The 15,710-nt window shown below is 36.4% G+C and overlaps 1 protein-coding gene across 2 annotated transcripts; it reads right to left on the reverse strand.

The window, feature by feature from the left end:
• Positions 1 to 346: 346 nt before the first annotated feature.
• DYNA (dynactin associated protein) lies at positions 347 to 11,574 on the reverse strand. Of its 2 annotated transcripts, none has more exons than XM_011733497.3 (3): positions 11,467 to 11,574; positions 8,283 to 8,407; positions 347 to 2,023 (listed from the first exon to the last, which is right to left on the reverse strand). In XM_011733497.3, the coding sequence occupies exons 1-3, from the start codon at positions 11,483 to 11,485 to the stop codon at positions 1,691 to 1,693; spliced, it is 477 nt and encodes a 158-aa protein (XP_011731799.1). In that variant the 5' UTR covers positions 11,486 to 11,574; the 3' UTR covers positions 347 to 1,690. The 2 variants fall into 2 exon arrangements, with proteins under 2 accessions (XP_011731799.1, XP_011731798.1); XM_011733496.2 differs by lacking the exon at positions 11,467 to 11,574 and adding an exon at positions 4,715 to 4,879 and having other exon boundaries at positions 8,283 to 8,411.
• Positions 11,575 to 15,710: the final 4,136 nt, after the last annotated feature.

A 15,710-nucleotide genomic window follows, 5' to 3' on the forward strand; every position in this document is an offset into this window, starting at 1 on the left:
CTCACCAACAGTGTACAAGGGTCCCTTATTCTCCACATCCTCAATAACACTTGTTATCTACTTACTTTTTGATAATAGTCAAACTAACAGCTGTGAGGTGGTATCTCATTGTGATGGTTAGTGCTGTTGATCACCTTTTCACATACCTGTTGGCCATTTGTATGTCCTCTTTGGGAAAATGTATATTCCAATCTTTTGCCCATTTTTAAATCAGGTTTTTTTTTTTTTTTTTGCTATTGAGTTATGTGAATTCCTGATATATTTTACATATCAACCACCTATTAGATATACCATTTACAAACATTTTCTCCTATTCTGCAGGCTGCCTTCTCGTTTCCTTCCCTTTGCTTTGCAGAAGCTTTTAATGTTGGCAATAATGTTATGTTGGCTAGAACTAGACTCAGATACTGTACAATTTCAATTTTGGGGAAGAGCCAGTGTGGGGAGTAGTTGTAGGCTAATATTACTGGTGATAACTAAAAGTTAACTTAATATAGAACAGGTCATTTTGATGACTGATGCTAGTTCTATCAAATTTTAAGTGGTAGTGGTGGCATTTGTGGTTGCAGGTTTGGATGTATTGACAAAAAAAGTCAAATGCTGTAAAATATTTTAAGAGATTTATTCTGAGCCAAATATGAGTGACCATGGCCTCAGGACACAGCCCTCAGGAGGTCATGAGAACATGTATCCAAGGTGGTTGGGGTACAGTTTGGTTTTATATATTTTTAGGGAGGCACGAGACATCAATCAAATACATTTAAGAAATACATTGGCTTGGTTCAGAAAGGCAGGACAACTCAAAGTGGGGGCTTCCAGGCGAGAGGTAAATTTAAACATGTTCTGGTTGATAATTGGTCTAGTTTATCTGAAGACCTGAGATCAATGGAAAGGAATGTTCAGGTTAAGATAAAGGATTGTGGAGATCAAGTTTTATTGTTCAGAGGAATCTCTCAGAAAGCAGACTTCAGAGAGAGAGCAGGTTGTAAAATGTTTCTTATCAGACCTAAAAGGGTGCCTGGCTCTTAGTTGATTATCTCTTGGATCTGGAAAGAAAGGAAGGAAAACAAAGGGGGAAGGATGTTCTCTATAGAATGTGGAGTTCCTCCACAAGAGACTTTGCAGGACAATTTCAAGGTATAGCAAGGAAATATACTTTGGGGTAAAACATTTTGATTTTTTTGCCCTTGTTATGCCAGAGTCAGATTAGAAAGTAAGTCACAATATATGGGGTTAAATAAAACCCATCTGATGAGAATATGGTTTGTAGGGCATGACTCCCCAGACCCCCTAGAAAGGAATTTGGGCAAGATAAAAAATCAGAGCTTAGTCCTCAGATGAATAGGTGGAGATTATACATTGTTGGAAAAGAGTGATGAGCATTGTTACTGTAGGCTAAGTAGAAGTTACAGTAGTTATAGGTTAAGTGGAAGTAGTTGCAGATTCAGTTGAAGGGAATGTAGTTGTTGATTCAGTCAGAGATGGTAGAAGTGCTGATTGTTTGAGTTGTCAAGTAAGTTTAAGTTGAAGTAGGACTTGATATTGTTGAAGTTGTAACAGTTAGAGTCTGTTAAAGTGACTGCAGCCATGGTTCCACTTGAAGTGATAGGAGTAGCTGTTATAGTTGCAAACTGAGTTGAAGTGGTAGAGGCTGAAGTTTCAGTTGAAGTGATGACTGTGGCTGTTCAAATTATAATTGATTGGCAGCTGCAGCAGATGTAGGTTCTGTGGAAGTGGTGGCAGTTGTAGCTGTTGAAGTTGTAGTTTCAGTGGCTGTACTTGCAGGTGCAGTCGAAGTGGTGGTCATTGTAGGTGGACAAGCAGGAGAGGGTGTTCCAGGTTTGACAGTCACACACTCTCCATTGTTTGTGGATAGTTGGATAACAAGGGAGGAATTGGCAGATCCTTTGTTATTCACCAAGCATACTATAAGTACTCCAATTGCTGTCATTATCACACAGGCTAAGAGACAAGCCAGGAAGACTTTCCACATAGACCAGTCATTGCAGCAATGCTCTTTTACCTAAGCATGTATATAAAAATATCAGCAATGAGAAAGAAAACTGCTTGTAATTTATCATCTCTTTTAAATTACTTATAACTTATTGCGTTAACATCATTTGAGTCACTATGTGTCTCTGAAAGTTGGGCTTGAAGTCCATGTTTTCATGCAGGTAGAAATAATTGTCCCTTACATTAGAAGAAAGACAAATCTGCAAAGTCTCATCTTCTCTTATCCTATTTTCCATTTGTCTTTTTAACAGACTTTATTTTTAGAGCAGTTTTAGGTTGACAGCAAAACTAAGCAGGAAATACAGAGATTTCCCATATCCCTCCTGCCGTCACACATGTTCAGCCTCACCAATTGTCCACTTCTCCAATCGGAGTAGAACATTTGTTACAATTAATGAACCTACAATGATATACCATTATCAGATTACTTTAGGGTTCACTCTTGGTGGTGTACACTGTATGGGTTTGGACAACTATATAATGATATGTATTTACCATTATAGTATCATGCAGAGTAGTCTCACTGCCCTAAAAAATCCTCTGTGTTCCTCTTATTCTTCCCTCTCTCACTCCTACCTTTTTTTTAATGTGAGCACTATATCTTATATTGTTGTTGAGAAGATTAAAAATAACATACATAAAGTTACCACTTTTCAAAAATATTATATTTGGTTTTGATGCAGTATAATATAGAATTTAGAAACAAGGGCTTTGGAGTCCAACAGATTATTTCATAATTACCTGGATGAAAGCAAGATCTTCAAAGAATAGAATACAAAACTTGTACCTTTCAGACAGCATACAGTAGGTCTGAAATATTACAAAACATGGGCCACGGTATTTGTTGGAAGACTAGAGTTTCATGAAAAGCCTGATGACACCAAGACAGCAGCAAAAGAATGAGGGCAATGGTCACCAAGGCCAGGGAAATGAGGGCCACTGAGACCAAGTTAACCCTAGGACAAATAACATCCTCTTTCCTTGATGGGAGGCACTGAAAACGAGGTTCAAGAAAAGAAAGTGGCAAAAAGGCTTATGTACATCTGGGAGAGGATTCTATAATACTGCATTACACAAACTTAAAAAGAGCCCTTTAGTGACATTAAATGCGCATGATCAGACAGAAGGAAACTATGTTCTCCTCCTGCTTTGGCCCCTTCTGGCAAAAACCGTGTGAGTTCTAGCAACTCTCTAAACTTTCCTGAGCCATATTTTCCCTAATTGTTAAATAATTTAACGGGACTAGATCAGCCATTCTCATCACTAGTTGTACATTAGATTCATCTGGGTAACTTTTAAAAACTATTGTTGTATGGGCCCCACCCCCAAGAGTTTCTGATTTAATTGGTCTGGGGTGGGGCTCAGGCATTTGGTTTGTCCTAAACAGTCCCCAGGTGATTCTAATATGCAGTCAAGTTTAAGAACCAGCAGAGGCTGGGCATGGAGGTTCACGCTTGTAATCCTACCATTGGGGGAGGCTAAGGTGGGTGGATCCTTTGAGCCCAGGAGGTTGAGACCAGCCTGGGCTACATGGCAAGACCTCATCTCTACAAAAAATACAAAAAATAGTCAGGCATGGTGGCATATGCATGTGGTCCTAGCTACTTTGGCAGGCTGAGATGGGAGGATTGTTTAAGCCCAGAAGGGTGAAGCTGCAGTGAGACGTGATTGTGCCATTGCGCTCCAGCCTAGGTTACAGAGTGAGACTCTGCCTCAAAAAACAAAAAATAAAAAATAAAAATAAAAAAAGAGCCAGCAGACTTGATGTTATTGAAGACCTCCTTCAATTCCATGATTGATATGGATTACTTTACCTCTGCAAACAAGAAGAAACATTTTCTAACTCCATCCTACTGAGCTTATTTATTATTTCACATTGTCCCAGAAACAGTATAAAGTTCATGTTGTTTTGTCCAGAATCAAGAAACAAGGCTCAGAGGCTCTCTACTAAGTCTCTGTAACAAGACTAAGCAGGGAAAGGAAGGAATGCCAGAGTTTGTGGAACCAAACCAAACTGCGAAGCATATTGGTAATTTATAGTCAATGTTAAATTTCTATACAACGGCTGAAGACTTAAAGATACAGTCACGAGGTAAAGTTCATTCAGCCTACAGGACATGAGGTCAGGAACCAAGGAGAGCCAAGTCTGGTCTCCAACGCTAGTGGAGACACTCCAGAGAACAGTAAGGTTTCTGTGTCAAGGTCATATACACCAGAGGACAGAACCCAGGGAGTTAAAGAAAGTGCCACACACAGGTTCAGAGGCTGCACAGAGTAAGAAAATAAAGTGATCACCAAAATAATAGGACCTGGGAAACTTTAAATATGACAGTCTCCCATCAGAGCCTAATGGTGAATTAAACCCTAATATTGCCAACATTCTTATTCACCCGCCCCTCCCTAACCTTGCATTTGCACCTTACACTTATTCCTTTGATTTTCATGTATGTTTTGTATCTATTATGGATATTTGAGTCCCCAGTTAGAACATTAGCTCTTGGAAAACAGAGACTAGCAAATATTTATTTTCTTGTGAATTGCCTCACAGTGACTTGTACCTATACTGAGAATACAGCAGATGCTTAATACAAATGTAAATGAATTAAGTAATTAAATACATTTCTTGGGAAATAATAGGCAAAGTACATGCCCTTATAGAGCACATCCCAACCTGAATAAAAGCTCCTGCGCTAAACATTACCTGTGTGTTACCGGATTCTGATTGTAGACATCTTGAATGTGCAAGGACCCCTGGGCTCATGCAGACCCCAGTTAAGTTGGGAGAGACATCACTGGTTATATCATTTGAAGGTGGACACCAGCGTATGGAACTGTGAGCCTCTTGGTCATTTGGACATGTGGTTGGCTACAAAGGCAGACTAGAAGTGAGTAGGAAGCCTAGGAAACCATGGCGTTGAATTGCTAAAATAAAACTCTTCTATCAAACATACCTAAGAGTATGACTTTTAAAAGTAATAAATGTTTTCTCATGCCCTGAAGATAAAAAAAAAATCTAGACATTTATTATATATTATACTTTAATTTTGGTAAGTTACTAAAGTTCTAGTTCAGGAATGTGTATCCTCATATTACACAAATGGATTGAATATCCTTAACGTTGCAAGCTGACATATGTGGAACATATATTAAGAAGCCTCTATAAAGAAGAGGATGGTGAGCTGAAGTCCTTGCATCTTATTGGGTACAACCTGCTCAGGTCATTTTGGAAATGAAAATATTGAAGTAAAAAGAGTTGAAATGATTTGTCATTATGACACAACAGCGAGCATGGGAGCTCGGACCTTCTGGTGTTAAGGCCCATGTACTCCACTACACTATACTAGGAATAGTATATTGTTATGCTACACCATGCTATGCTAGTATAGTAATGTAGTATATACTATACTACATGATACTAGTGAAAAATTCTTACACAAAGTGACTGCTTTACATAATTCATACCATGCTCTATCCAATGGAACTTGCAAGCCTATGACAGTGACACAGAAGACAAACCATTGGTCAAATTTACAGTATGCTTTTGCTGGGTCCCTCTTGGGCATAGAGCAATGTAAAAACAGTCCACAATAATACAGGTTTCTACTCTCAAGGAGTCTATATGCTAACAGGGAGACAAAACAGGTTAGTGTATAATTAACAAATAAATGCAATAATTGTAAATTATTCAGAAGAGGTGAATATGGATTGAAAATGACTGAGTTGGCGGGGAAAGACTTCAGGGAAGGGGTGTGTTAAAAGAGGGGAAGGATAAGATAAAGTGAATATGAGAGAGGAGTAGATTCAGGAATTTATGGATCTTGTGGAAATGTTTTTTGTTAGTTTCGTTTTGTTTTGTTTTGTTGAGATGGGATCTCTCTCTGTAACCCAGGCTGTAGTGCAGTGACACAATCATGGTTCACTGAAACCTTGACCTCCCAAGGCTCAAGCAGTCCTCTCATCTCAGCCTTCTGAGTAGCCATGACTACAGGCGTATGCCATTATGCTCATTTAATTATTTTTGATGTTATTTTTCATAGCGATGGGGTCTCCATATGTTGCCCAGGCTGGTCTAGAACTCCTGGGCTCAAGCAATCCTCTGGCTCTGCCCCCTCAAGGTGCTGGCATTGTAAGCATGAGCTGCTATACCCAGCCAAAAGTTTTATTACATATGAAACATAATGTAGAATTATCTAAGGCTCTTCATCTCACAAGAAGATAATGTTTACTTTGTAGCTGTGAATCAAGGTGATCTTGGGTCACTCCTCAATCAGCTTCAAAAGGAGAATACGGTTGATTTAATAAACCATTACTAATAGTTATAGAAATTACTGGCCAATGAACCAGTGAGTTCCATGTAAATTGTCAAACCAGAATGGTATATAATCATTGACCCATTAGGAATTATCATTAAAAATACAAAAATTTAAAATTATCATTAAATAAGATGGGATACTCCTGGCAGTAGACAATTAGCTAAGTTAAGTTTTTCTGTAAGTATAATATCAAAGAAATAGATATCAGTCCCATGTTTATCAAATATGAATAAACAAAATTCTACTTAATATTCATTACGCAAATTTGAAGAAGTTGAATTTACCTTTGTTAATACCCTTGCTTATTTAACTAGATGCTGATCCTGTTGTTTTCATTACATCCGATTTGCTTGTGGCTGGTGAACCTGAACATTTTAATGCACTTTGCAAACAAAGTGAAACTCACTCAGCGGGGCAGTTTCCCAGAATTTTCTGGCCCTGTTAGAATCCTAGCCCTTTCAGAGAGGAAGGTGATGGGTGGGTCTACACTAAGGATGGGGAATCTGTGATCTAGGCCTAGTTTGCAGCTTAAGTAATAATTTTACTGTGTCAGGTTGCTCTGACTCTTAGTACAGGTGGAGTCTCTTTTCCAAACTGGAAGAGTTGAAGAGCTGTAAATAATGTTTAACCAGCATTAGCGTAATCCGCATTAGCTAATAATGGCCACAGGCAACTGAAATGCGTTAGTTGTACTTACTAAAGTACATTCTATAAGTTTTTTACCCTGACTTTATAAGAATTAACTTGAGATTTCTTAGATCCCTAACGGAAAAACAAAGACACCAAAATTTATTTTTGTTGTGTTTATAATCTTCAAATACTTTTAAAATTCCATTATTGAATTTGGTCTGAAGAGAAAAATATTGTCGTATCTATGCCTGAATAATATAATAAAGTAAAATATTTAGTCAGCTATCCAGATATATGCTGTTAAAAAAAACAATGTAAGCTAATATTTGTAAACATCTTTACATTTGTTATTATCTAGAAAAACTATCAAGATGATACATACCTGGCCAAGTATATGTTTTTTTTCCATCTGAGTATTTGGACAACCTGAAGATCCAATTACAGGGTTGCCTGAGCAACTGACCAAGCAAACTTCCAGACACTAACCCAGGGACTGAAGATCTTGTTTCTTTTGGTGAACCAGAAATCCTCTATAGGAGTTTTGTATTAACACGTACTGAGAAACAGGACTTTCTTCTTTGGTTTATCTCGTGAGTTATACAGGCTGATTACCACAGCTCCATATGACAAAAGCAAGCTATTTCTTCACACATGTTTCATTCATTCTTCAGGCAGTGAATTTTAACTCACCATTTTAATTTTCATTACATGTCCTTCCTTTTTTCTGAAGTCAAAGGTTATTTGGTTGGATATAAATAGATACATAAAATCTGCATATGATACAGATATATGATTATGAAACTATACACTGAAGGCTTGGTTTTTGGTATAAAATATTTTTTAAAAAGCAGACAAAATAGTCATATTTTGACATGGTATTTTTGGAGGATTTCTTTCTTAGGAATATTAATATCTAGGATTAATATCTGGTTTTTCAGCATATTTAGAAATCTGAGTTCTGACAAGTCTAAAAATTCTAAGCATCAAATTGTAAAAATGGAGCTTAATAAATACTGACATCAGTTTATGTTTACGTGAATGTGTATATAGAAAGTTAAAGGGTCTATTTGTATATCCTATGGCCATAGAAACATTTCTAATACTTTATATCTATACATATTTAAATTAATACCTAAATATATAACATAGCAAAATAAAACATGAAAGTTACAGCACAAAAATTGATACAGGGTTGCTCTTTATTTTGGAGGAGAATGCAAAATTATGATCTTGGTTACATAGTAATAAAGAGATTAAATTGCTTTTAAATTCTGAAAATGAAATTGTAATATAGGCAAACTATCAAAATGGAGCAAGGACACTCACCCGCTGGTTTTCAGAGTGTTCAACGTTCAGTATGTATTTTCCATGTTTTCTGTCCATTCTAGAGCTGCCAATATCACAAGCTTCTCTCCAAAAATATTTTTCAATTTGTTCATTGCCCTTTATATCTGCAACCAGGAAACAATTAAAACACTGGTGGAAATCAACTATGATGCATCAGTACAAGTGTGGATTAAACTAAATACTAATTATTCACTAAAACAGGATCCACCTCAGAGGAGGAAATGAAATGTTAATTGCAGAAAGATGCAAGAAAACCAATACTTCTCTGAGAGCGATTGTGACTGCTCCCTCTGAAAACCTTACATTATTCTTCCATCTCTCCTCTTTGGCCCCATCATTCAGGAACTCACCTTTTATTTTAGGACTGACCCCAGAAAAACATTCTGAGATAGAAATTTACCATTGCTTGCTTCCTACTCAAGCACGAATGTCTCTCTCCCCTTGTTGGCACCATCTCTTAGGTACCCATGACCTCAGGGAAACTTCACCTTTTCAGTCCCTGGGTTGGTGTCTCTTTTGTCAGTTGCTCAAGCAATCCACACTCATTAAAAACTATTAGAATCAATGTCTTAGGCAATAATGTCAAAGGAGTGATGGAATATTGAAAATCTTTAAGAAGAGAGTTTTTTTATTTTGGTCAAAAAATCTAATTTGTCTTAAATTGCAAAATGATCAACTCTCGTATTGGTTTATTCACTCAACAAGTGAGAATTTGGAGTTTCAAAAGTGTGCCAGGTATTTTTGTAGAGCAGAAAGTTCCATAATAAAAAACAAATTCCTATTCTCTTTGTATGTGACACTTTTGGATTCGGAATATTTTTAAAGTTTAATCTTTTAAAGTTTAATCTCTTATAAATGTATTCAATACCTTCAGGTTGTAAGCTTTACCTTTGAACTGTAGAATATAAAGAACATGGAAAGCTGTCTAGGAATTGAAAAACTGGGGAAAAATTGTTCCAAAGAAGAGTTTAAAATATGATGATTTGCTACCACATGGATGAAACTTGAGGACATTGTGCTAAGTGAAATAAGTCATCACAAAAAAGACAAATAGTGTAGATTTCACTTATATAACATACCTAGAATAGTTAAAATCATAGAGACAGAAAGTAGAATGTTGGCTGCCAGAGGCTAGGAGGAGGGAAAAATGGGGAGTTATTGTTTAATGAATATACAATTTCAGTTTGGGATGATAAAAAGAGATCTGGAAATGGGTGGCAGTGATGGTTACAGAATATTGTGAACGTATTTAATACCCCTAACTGTATACTTAAAATGAGTAAGATGATGAACTTTGTGTTGTGTGTATTTTACCACAATTTAAAAAGTGAAACAGAAACGTAAAGATTTACTCTTCTTGAAGGAAAGCAAACAGCCAGTGTATAGCCATGGGGTACAAGGGACGAACATGGGTTGAAGGTGTCAATAATATTAAAAATGACTTTTGAATGACTTTTTGATTCATTTGAAAATCAGAAGAATATTATTGTTAAACCAATAATATACATTTAATTGTATATTATTTAAAATATTACTACAATTTTATCCTGCAAAAACATTTCATTTGTCACTAGAGCCACATAGCCACGGTGGAAGTGAAACTCCATTACTATTGATGGCATCCATACATTACATCAGTGGCATAAAGAGTGGAAGATTATTCTTGTCACTGGAGTCTCACCCTCACAATCTCTAACTGGCCAAGCAGTTACATGACTCAGTCACAACATTTTGGAGAAAATTTTAAAATTTAAAATTAAAAGAAACAGTAACATAAAAATAAGACAACACATTATTCTGTAGCTAAATATATCATGTGAAAGTCAGATTTTTCTTTATTTTACAAAGAATATTTCTTCACCTTGTATTATGAGGAAAAATTCTTTGAATTCCTCAATCTAAACCTTAACAGAAAAAGCAGAGCACACCTGAATTGTTAGAATGACAGAGAGCGTGGATACCTCTCATTACCCTGTTAGAGTTGCCAATAAAGGATCCTTTTTATGAGCGGGATTTATAATGAAAAAAAGAAATCTGAAAGTCTTGCTGGCTGACACGTGGCTGAGAGAACTCTGGTAGCTGGCCATTTTTTTGCACTCTAAGGTGGCAAGGGGAGGAGGCCGTTTTTCGGTCATCCAATAAAGAAGTGAATTGGCTGTTGTCTCAAAGCCTAGGTCAAAATTGATTTTTAAAAATCATCTTACTCAAAAATTTTCTTACCTGAAATTTTGGTAAGCTCTGATTATTATTTCTTTGGTCTACTGATAAACTGAGAGCCAGCATGACAGCTTCAGCCATGTCATGCTGGCTCTCAGTTTATCAGTAGACCAATGATTTTAGACATTTTAGGGAAAGGGGTTATTATATTTCATCTTTTTGTCAGACACGGAATTTCAAAGCCTAAGTAAAATGCTGGCATGCAACCAAAAAAGCATGAAAGAGCCTTGTGAAGAAGATAGAAACTGAACAATAAATTTCCAAACTGCCCTGTCAAAATTACCAAAGAAATTTGAACCAATCATTAAAAGTAAAAATAAAAACTGAAACATTCTGTAAATTCATATATATTTTTTCACAACACATTTAGCATGTTCTTTATTGTATTGTTTACAAAGCTGAGCCAATACTTATACCAATTATTCCTTTACTGAATCAAAAGTAACGAAAAAGTATTTAAGCAATACAATTGGATTAGAATAATTAGTCCTATTCAAAATAGAAACTTCAGGAAGAAAACATGTTTTGATTTATATCATTGAATTTTCTAATTCCAAATGTAAAGTTTACTTATAAATTTTAAATATGGTTGTATTGACAAAGCACAGTCTTCCATTAATTTATTCCCAACTGTTTATTGAGTGCCTAATGTATCACAGGCATATCTGAAACCTGGATATCAAATTAGCAGCAACCAAGACAGACAAGACCTCTGCTGACACTCTATTCTTTGTTAATGAAAGCTTGACTTTTGATTTTAATTTTCAAATTTGTTTAAAGTGTTAATATTTTTGTTCAACCAAAGAAAATGTTCTCTTTCAGCTTTTTGTATGTTGGAATTAGAGGAAGGACCATAATGATAAATATATATCAACTTCTACAGAATAAAAGGCAACTGTATAATTCACCTGTGTTTGAGGACAGTGACTGGGAATTCATGACTTACCTAAAAGTTGGTATTCCATTTTTGGATGACCTTTGCTATTTGAAAGTTCTTTCTCTTATAGAGCCAAAATTTTCCTTGTTTCTCTGGCTGACTTACACCCTGGTCCTCCTATCTGGAGAGACCCAAAATAAAACTATTTTTTCTTCAGAATATGGATCTACAATCCCTGATAGACAATTCCAAAAATCCAAAAGGCTTTGCAAACTGAAAATTAATGTGAATGTTTGGCACAAATTTATTTGGCAGTAAAAATTAATATAAACAAACAAGGATATTTTGAGTCTTTAATAAATTTAGCATTAGCATGGTTATCTATATGTTCAATTACAAAAATATTAATGTGTGTTGCAGGCTACCAACATGTATTGTATAATATGCAACATACATACCATATTTCATCGAATTTTAAAAATTTTGAATTATGAAACATATCTAACTCAAGCTTTTCACATGAGGGATGATGGGTTTGTAGAAATGTTACATTTTTTTTTTTTTTTTTATAGCCAGGACCTCACTGTGTTGCCCAGGCTGGACTTGAATTCCTGGGCTCAAGTAACTCTCCCATCTCAGGATGCCAAGGAGCAGGAACTCCAGTTGTGCACCATCACACTCATTTGTGTAAAAGTTTACAATTTTTTAAAGACAGTTACATCCCTCCTTATTCTCATTGTGCTGAAAAACTATTTCATAAAAGACTTGCATTACTAAACTGACTCTCATGACTGGCATTTTAAAACTGTGAATGAGAAGAAGAAAATACAGCTTCATCAATTGTGAAAAAATATACCACTCTGATGGGAAATGTTGACGACGGGGGAGGCTATGCATGCGGCAGGGACCATCAAAACATATTTTTCCTCTCTGTACCTTTTACTCAATTTTGATGTGAATCTAAAACTACCCTAAAAAATAAAGTCTATTTGAAAAAATAAGAAAAATAATAGCTTTAATTGATGGATCGCAGGAAATGGTGCTACCCTTAGGCAACCTCTGACATAGATTTGATTTTACCATAGTATTACTGACATTATAGAAATGTTTATGTCCCCTCCAATGGGCGTACCACACTGCCCAAAGCTAATCCTTGTAACACCTACAATTAAGTAGTACTATCCCCACTTTTCTGATGAGACATATATGCTTTCAGTGACCTTTTACAAACTCAAGATTAGAGTGTGTGGCTCTCAGGATATCCACTCGTTTCTTGTCTGTGGCCATTTATTAGTGTCTAGTGTATACCACACTGAGCCCTAAGAAGGATAGGGAGAAAAGGTGAAAGACAACTCAGAGCTTGACTTCATTGTCAAGATCATACAACTGTGGCACCTTTAGAGATTCTGATGACATGTATCAAGATTCATCAGGGAGGTATGGATATTTACTGGAAACACAGCAAGGGTGGTGCTGCCACCTGGAATTAGACCGGCCCACGAAGACAGAGATGGCTGGAATTCAGGTTTTAAGTAACACAGAATTTAGCAACTCCCAGGGCGGAGACATGTCTCATCATCCTTGCTGACTCTCCAAGTTCTGTCCAAGCATGAAACAAACGTTAGGACGTTCACAGAGCATGAGGATTGCCAATCAGCTGCGTGGGCCTTATTTTTGAGAACATGAAGGCCCCAGCTTTTGCAGCTGAGGTTTACTCATCAGTGGGATTAGTTTACAGGGATGAACACAAAAAGATTAAGGTAGGGCTCCAGAACTCATGAAAAAAATGCAGCAGATAGACTGCTTATTAGAATCAGAGCTCAGAATGAAAATCTCAGAAAATGTCAGGTTTAAAAGATAGGGCAAATAGAGAAACTGGGATTCATAAGGTACAGAACCATAACTGGGTTATCAGATCTGGACCCGAAATTGGGGTCAACTCAACCTAGGATTAGAGTGGGGTGCAAAGGCTCAGCGGTGGGACATCATAGCCCTGTTCAGGGCTGCAGTAGCCAGGCTCAGCGTACAGTGAGCAGTGCAAACCCAGTAGTCTCATAGTTCAAAGTTAAGACTTGGCTCCTTTCATCAACCTCACTATGGATGGAGGATGCTGTGGTAAAAGACGAGAGCTCATGAAGCTGGAGCGGCTCGTGGAGTCAGGTTTGGATGTGGAACAATGATGGGAACTAAGGCAGGACTGAAGAAGGCTGTGATGAATTCAGCTCTGAGGAGCTGGTGAGGAGTGGCAGGTAGGCAGGATAGTGAGAGGAAGTGAGAATTAACCACTGGGACAGTGTTCAAAATATTAGGAAAACAAAGGAAGTGATCTTTGAGGGAGGAAGGTGGTGATAGTTTGGAAGAGGCAAGTTCACATTGAAATCTTAAAGGTCCTCAATGCACGTGGATGGACAGAGAGAAGGAAGGAGAAATTGTAGAAGAGAGAAGTAAAGACCACCATGGAGTGGCAGAAAGAGGCAAGGCACTGGGGGAAAGTAGGAAGAGTGGTCTGGAGGTAGAGTAAAGGCTAGAACGAAAATCGGTATTAACTAGATTACACAGGCAAAGAGGAAAGAAACGTCAGGATGTGAACTTAAAAATATGCATTGAGAAATGAACAATACAATACTCTTTGGAGCAAGAGAATACATGAAAATTAGATGTACAATAACCAGTTTTATGGCCCTAGTGTTAAAAAAGAAAATATTATAAATATCCCTAAATTAATTTAGATTTTAATACAATCTATTCACACTGTTGACTGCCCTTTACATCCCCTGTTGGGCATTGGATGTTGAAATAGAAATAAAGATTCCACCCTCACACCTGAGGAGGACCACATATGATGGTCCTCCCACTTCCATGTTTGCCCCTCTTTGATTCATTCTTCACAAGGTCACCAGAATACTGTTTCCAAAATGTTAACCTGTTTATATCGCCATCTGGTTCAAAATGCCTAAATGGCATTCATTGCCCCAGGTCGAAGTCCTCTCATGGCCCACGTGTCTCTGAACTTTCCGGCCTCTGCCTGCCTCTGAATCCCCATCCTGCACTATTTTACACGTCACATACCACGCCCCAGCCACACCATTTTTAAAAAATGCATTAACAAAAATTGCAACCACACAAAAAGGTATAAATAGCCACATTCCCATTGGTAAATAGCCACATTCCCATTGCCCAGCTTAAGTGATAACACTGTTTTACTTGCAATGAGAGCTACTGTGTCCCTGGGCCTGAGCACAGTCCCCTCCTGCCCTTTTCTCTCTTCCTACCAGGTATCAGAACTCTCCTTAATTGGTGTTTATATATCTCATGGATGTTTTAATGTTTTAATATATTCTAAAAATATACAGTATAGTTTGCATGTTTTAAAATTTGTATGAATCCTATTATACTGTATTTTTTCTCAATGCAGGTGTGGAGTTACCCAGATTATATTTATACAACTCAATTACATAGACTCTTGTAACTCTATTTTATTCACTTTCATGTTTTATAGTATTTCATTTGATTATTAACCTATTGTCCTAATAATGGAAGTTGAGTTGGGTTCCCTTTTATTAGCATAATGAACAATGAGGCTATGAATACTCTAAAATATGCCTTGAATATGCCTTCTTGGGCATATATATTAAATATTTAAATAAATATTTATTTTAAATATTTAATATTTAAATATTTCTAAATGTGTAATTAAAAGCGAAATTTCTGTATCATCAGGTGTATATTTTATTAACTTTACCATATATTTCCAATATTGTTTCCAAAGAACTTTGCTCATTTGTATGGTATAAAATACTGTTTTTTTCACCTTTTCTTTCACGCTCCTTATATGTAAGTTGGAGTTTTTAGTCTTTGTTTTTGAGTTGCACAACAGATGTTTGTTGTGGTAATTTTTGTTTACTCTTTTTTCTGCCTTGTATGTAAATACTGGAAGGTATTATTATCTGTATTCCAAGCTATTTTCAGGTGACCAGTTCCCAGAAGGTGGGATTACACAATCAAAGGGTATTTTATCACCCTTAATACAAACTGATTTCCAAACTGCTGAAAAATTTTTGATTTGCTAAAAATATTGACAGCACATGTTCAAACACATAATTAGCAGTGCTGAGTAAAATATTTAAATATAGTACTGATTAAGTAGGTAAAGAGTGTGTAATTTTATTGTTATTTTATTTGTTATTATTGAGTTTAAGCATGTTACCATAACTCTGTAAATAATTGTAATTTATGGGCTTTTGCTCAGTTAACTATGAAGATGTAGGTGATTTTCTTCCTCTAGAAGATGTAGTAGACATTTTGATTGGCAG

Source organism: Macaca nemestrina, chromosome 19, assembly GCF_043159975.1.
Source record: "Macaca nemestrina isolate mMacNem1 chromosome 19, mMacNem.hap1, whole genome shotgun sequence".
Taxonomy (NCBI): domain Eukaryota; kingdom Metazoa; phylum Chordata; class Mammalia; order Primates; family Cercopithecidae; genus Macaca; species Macaca nemestrina.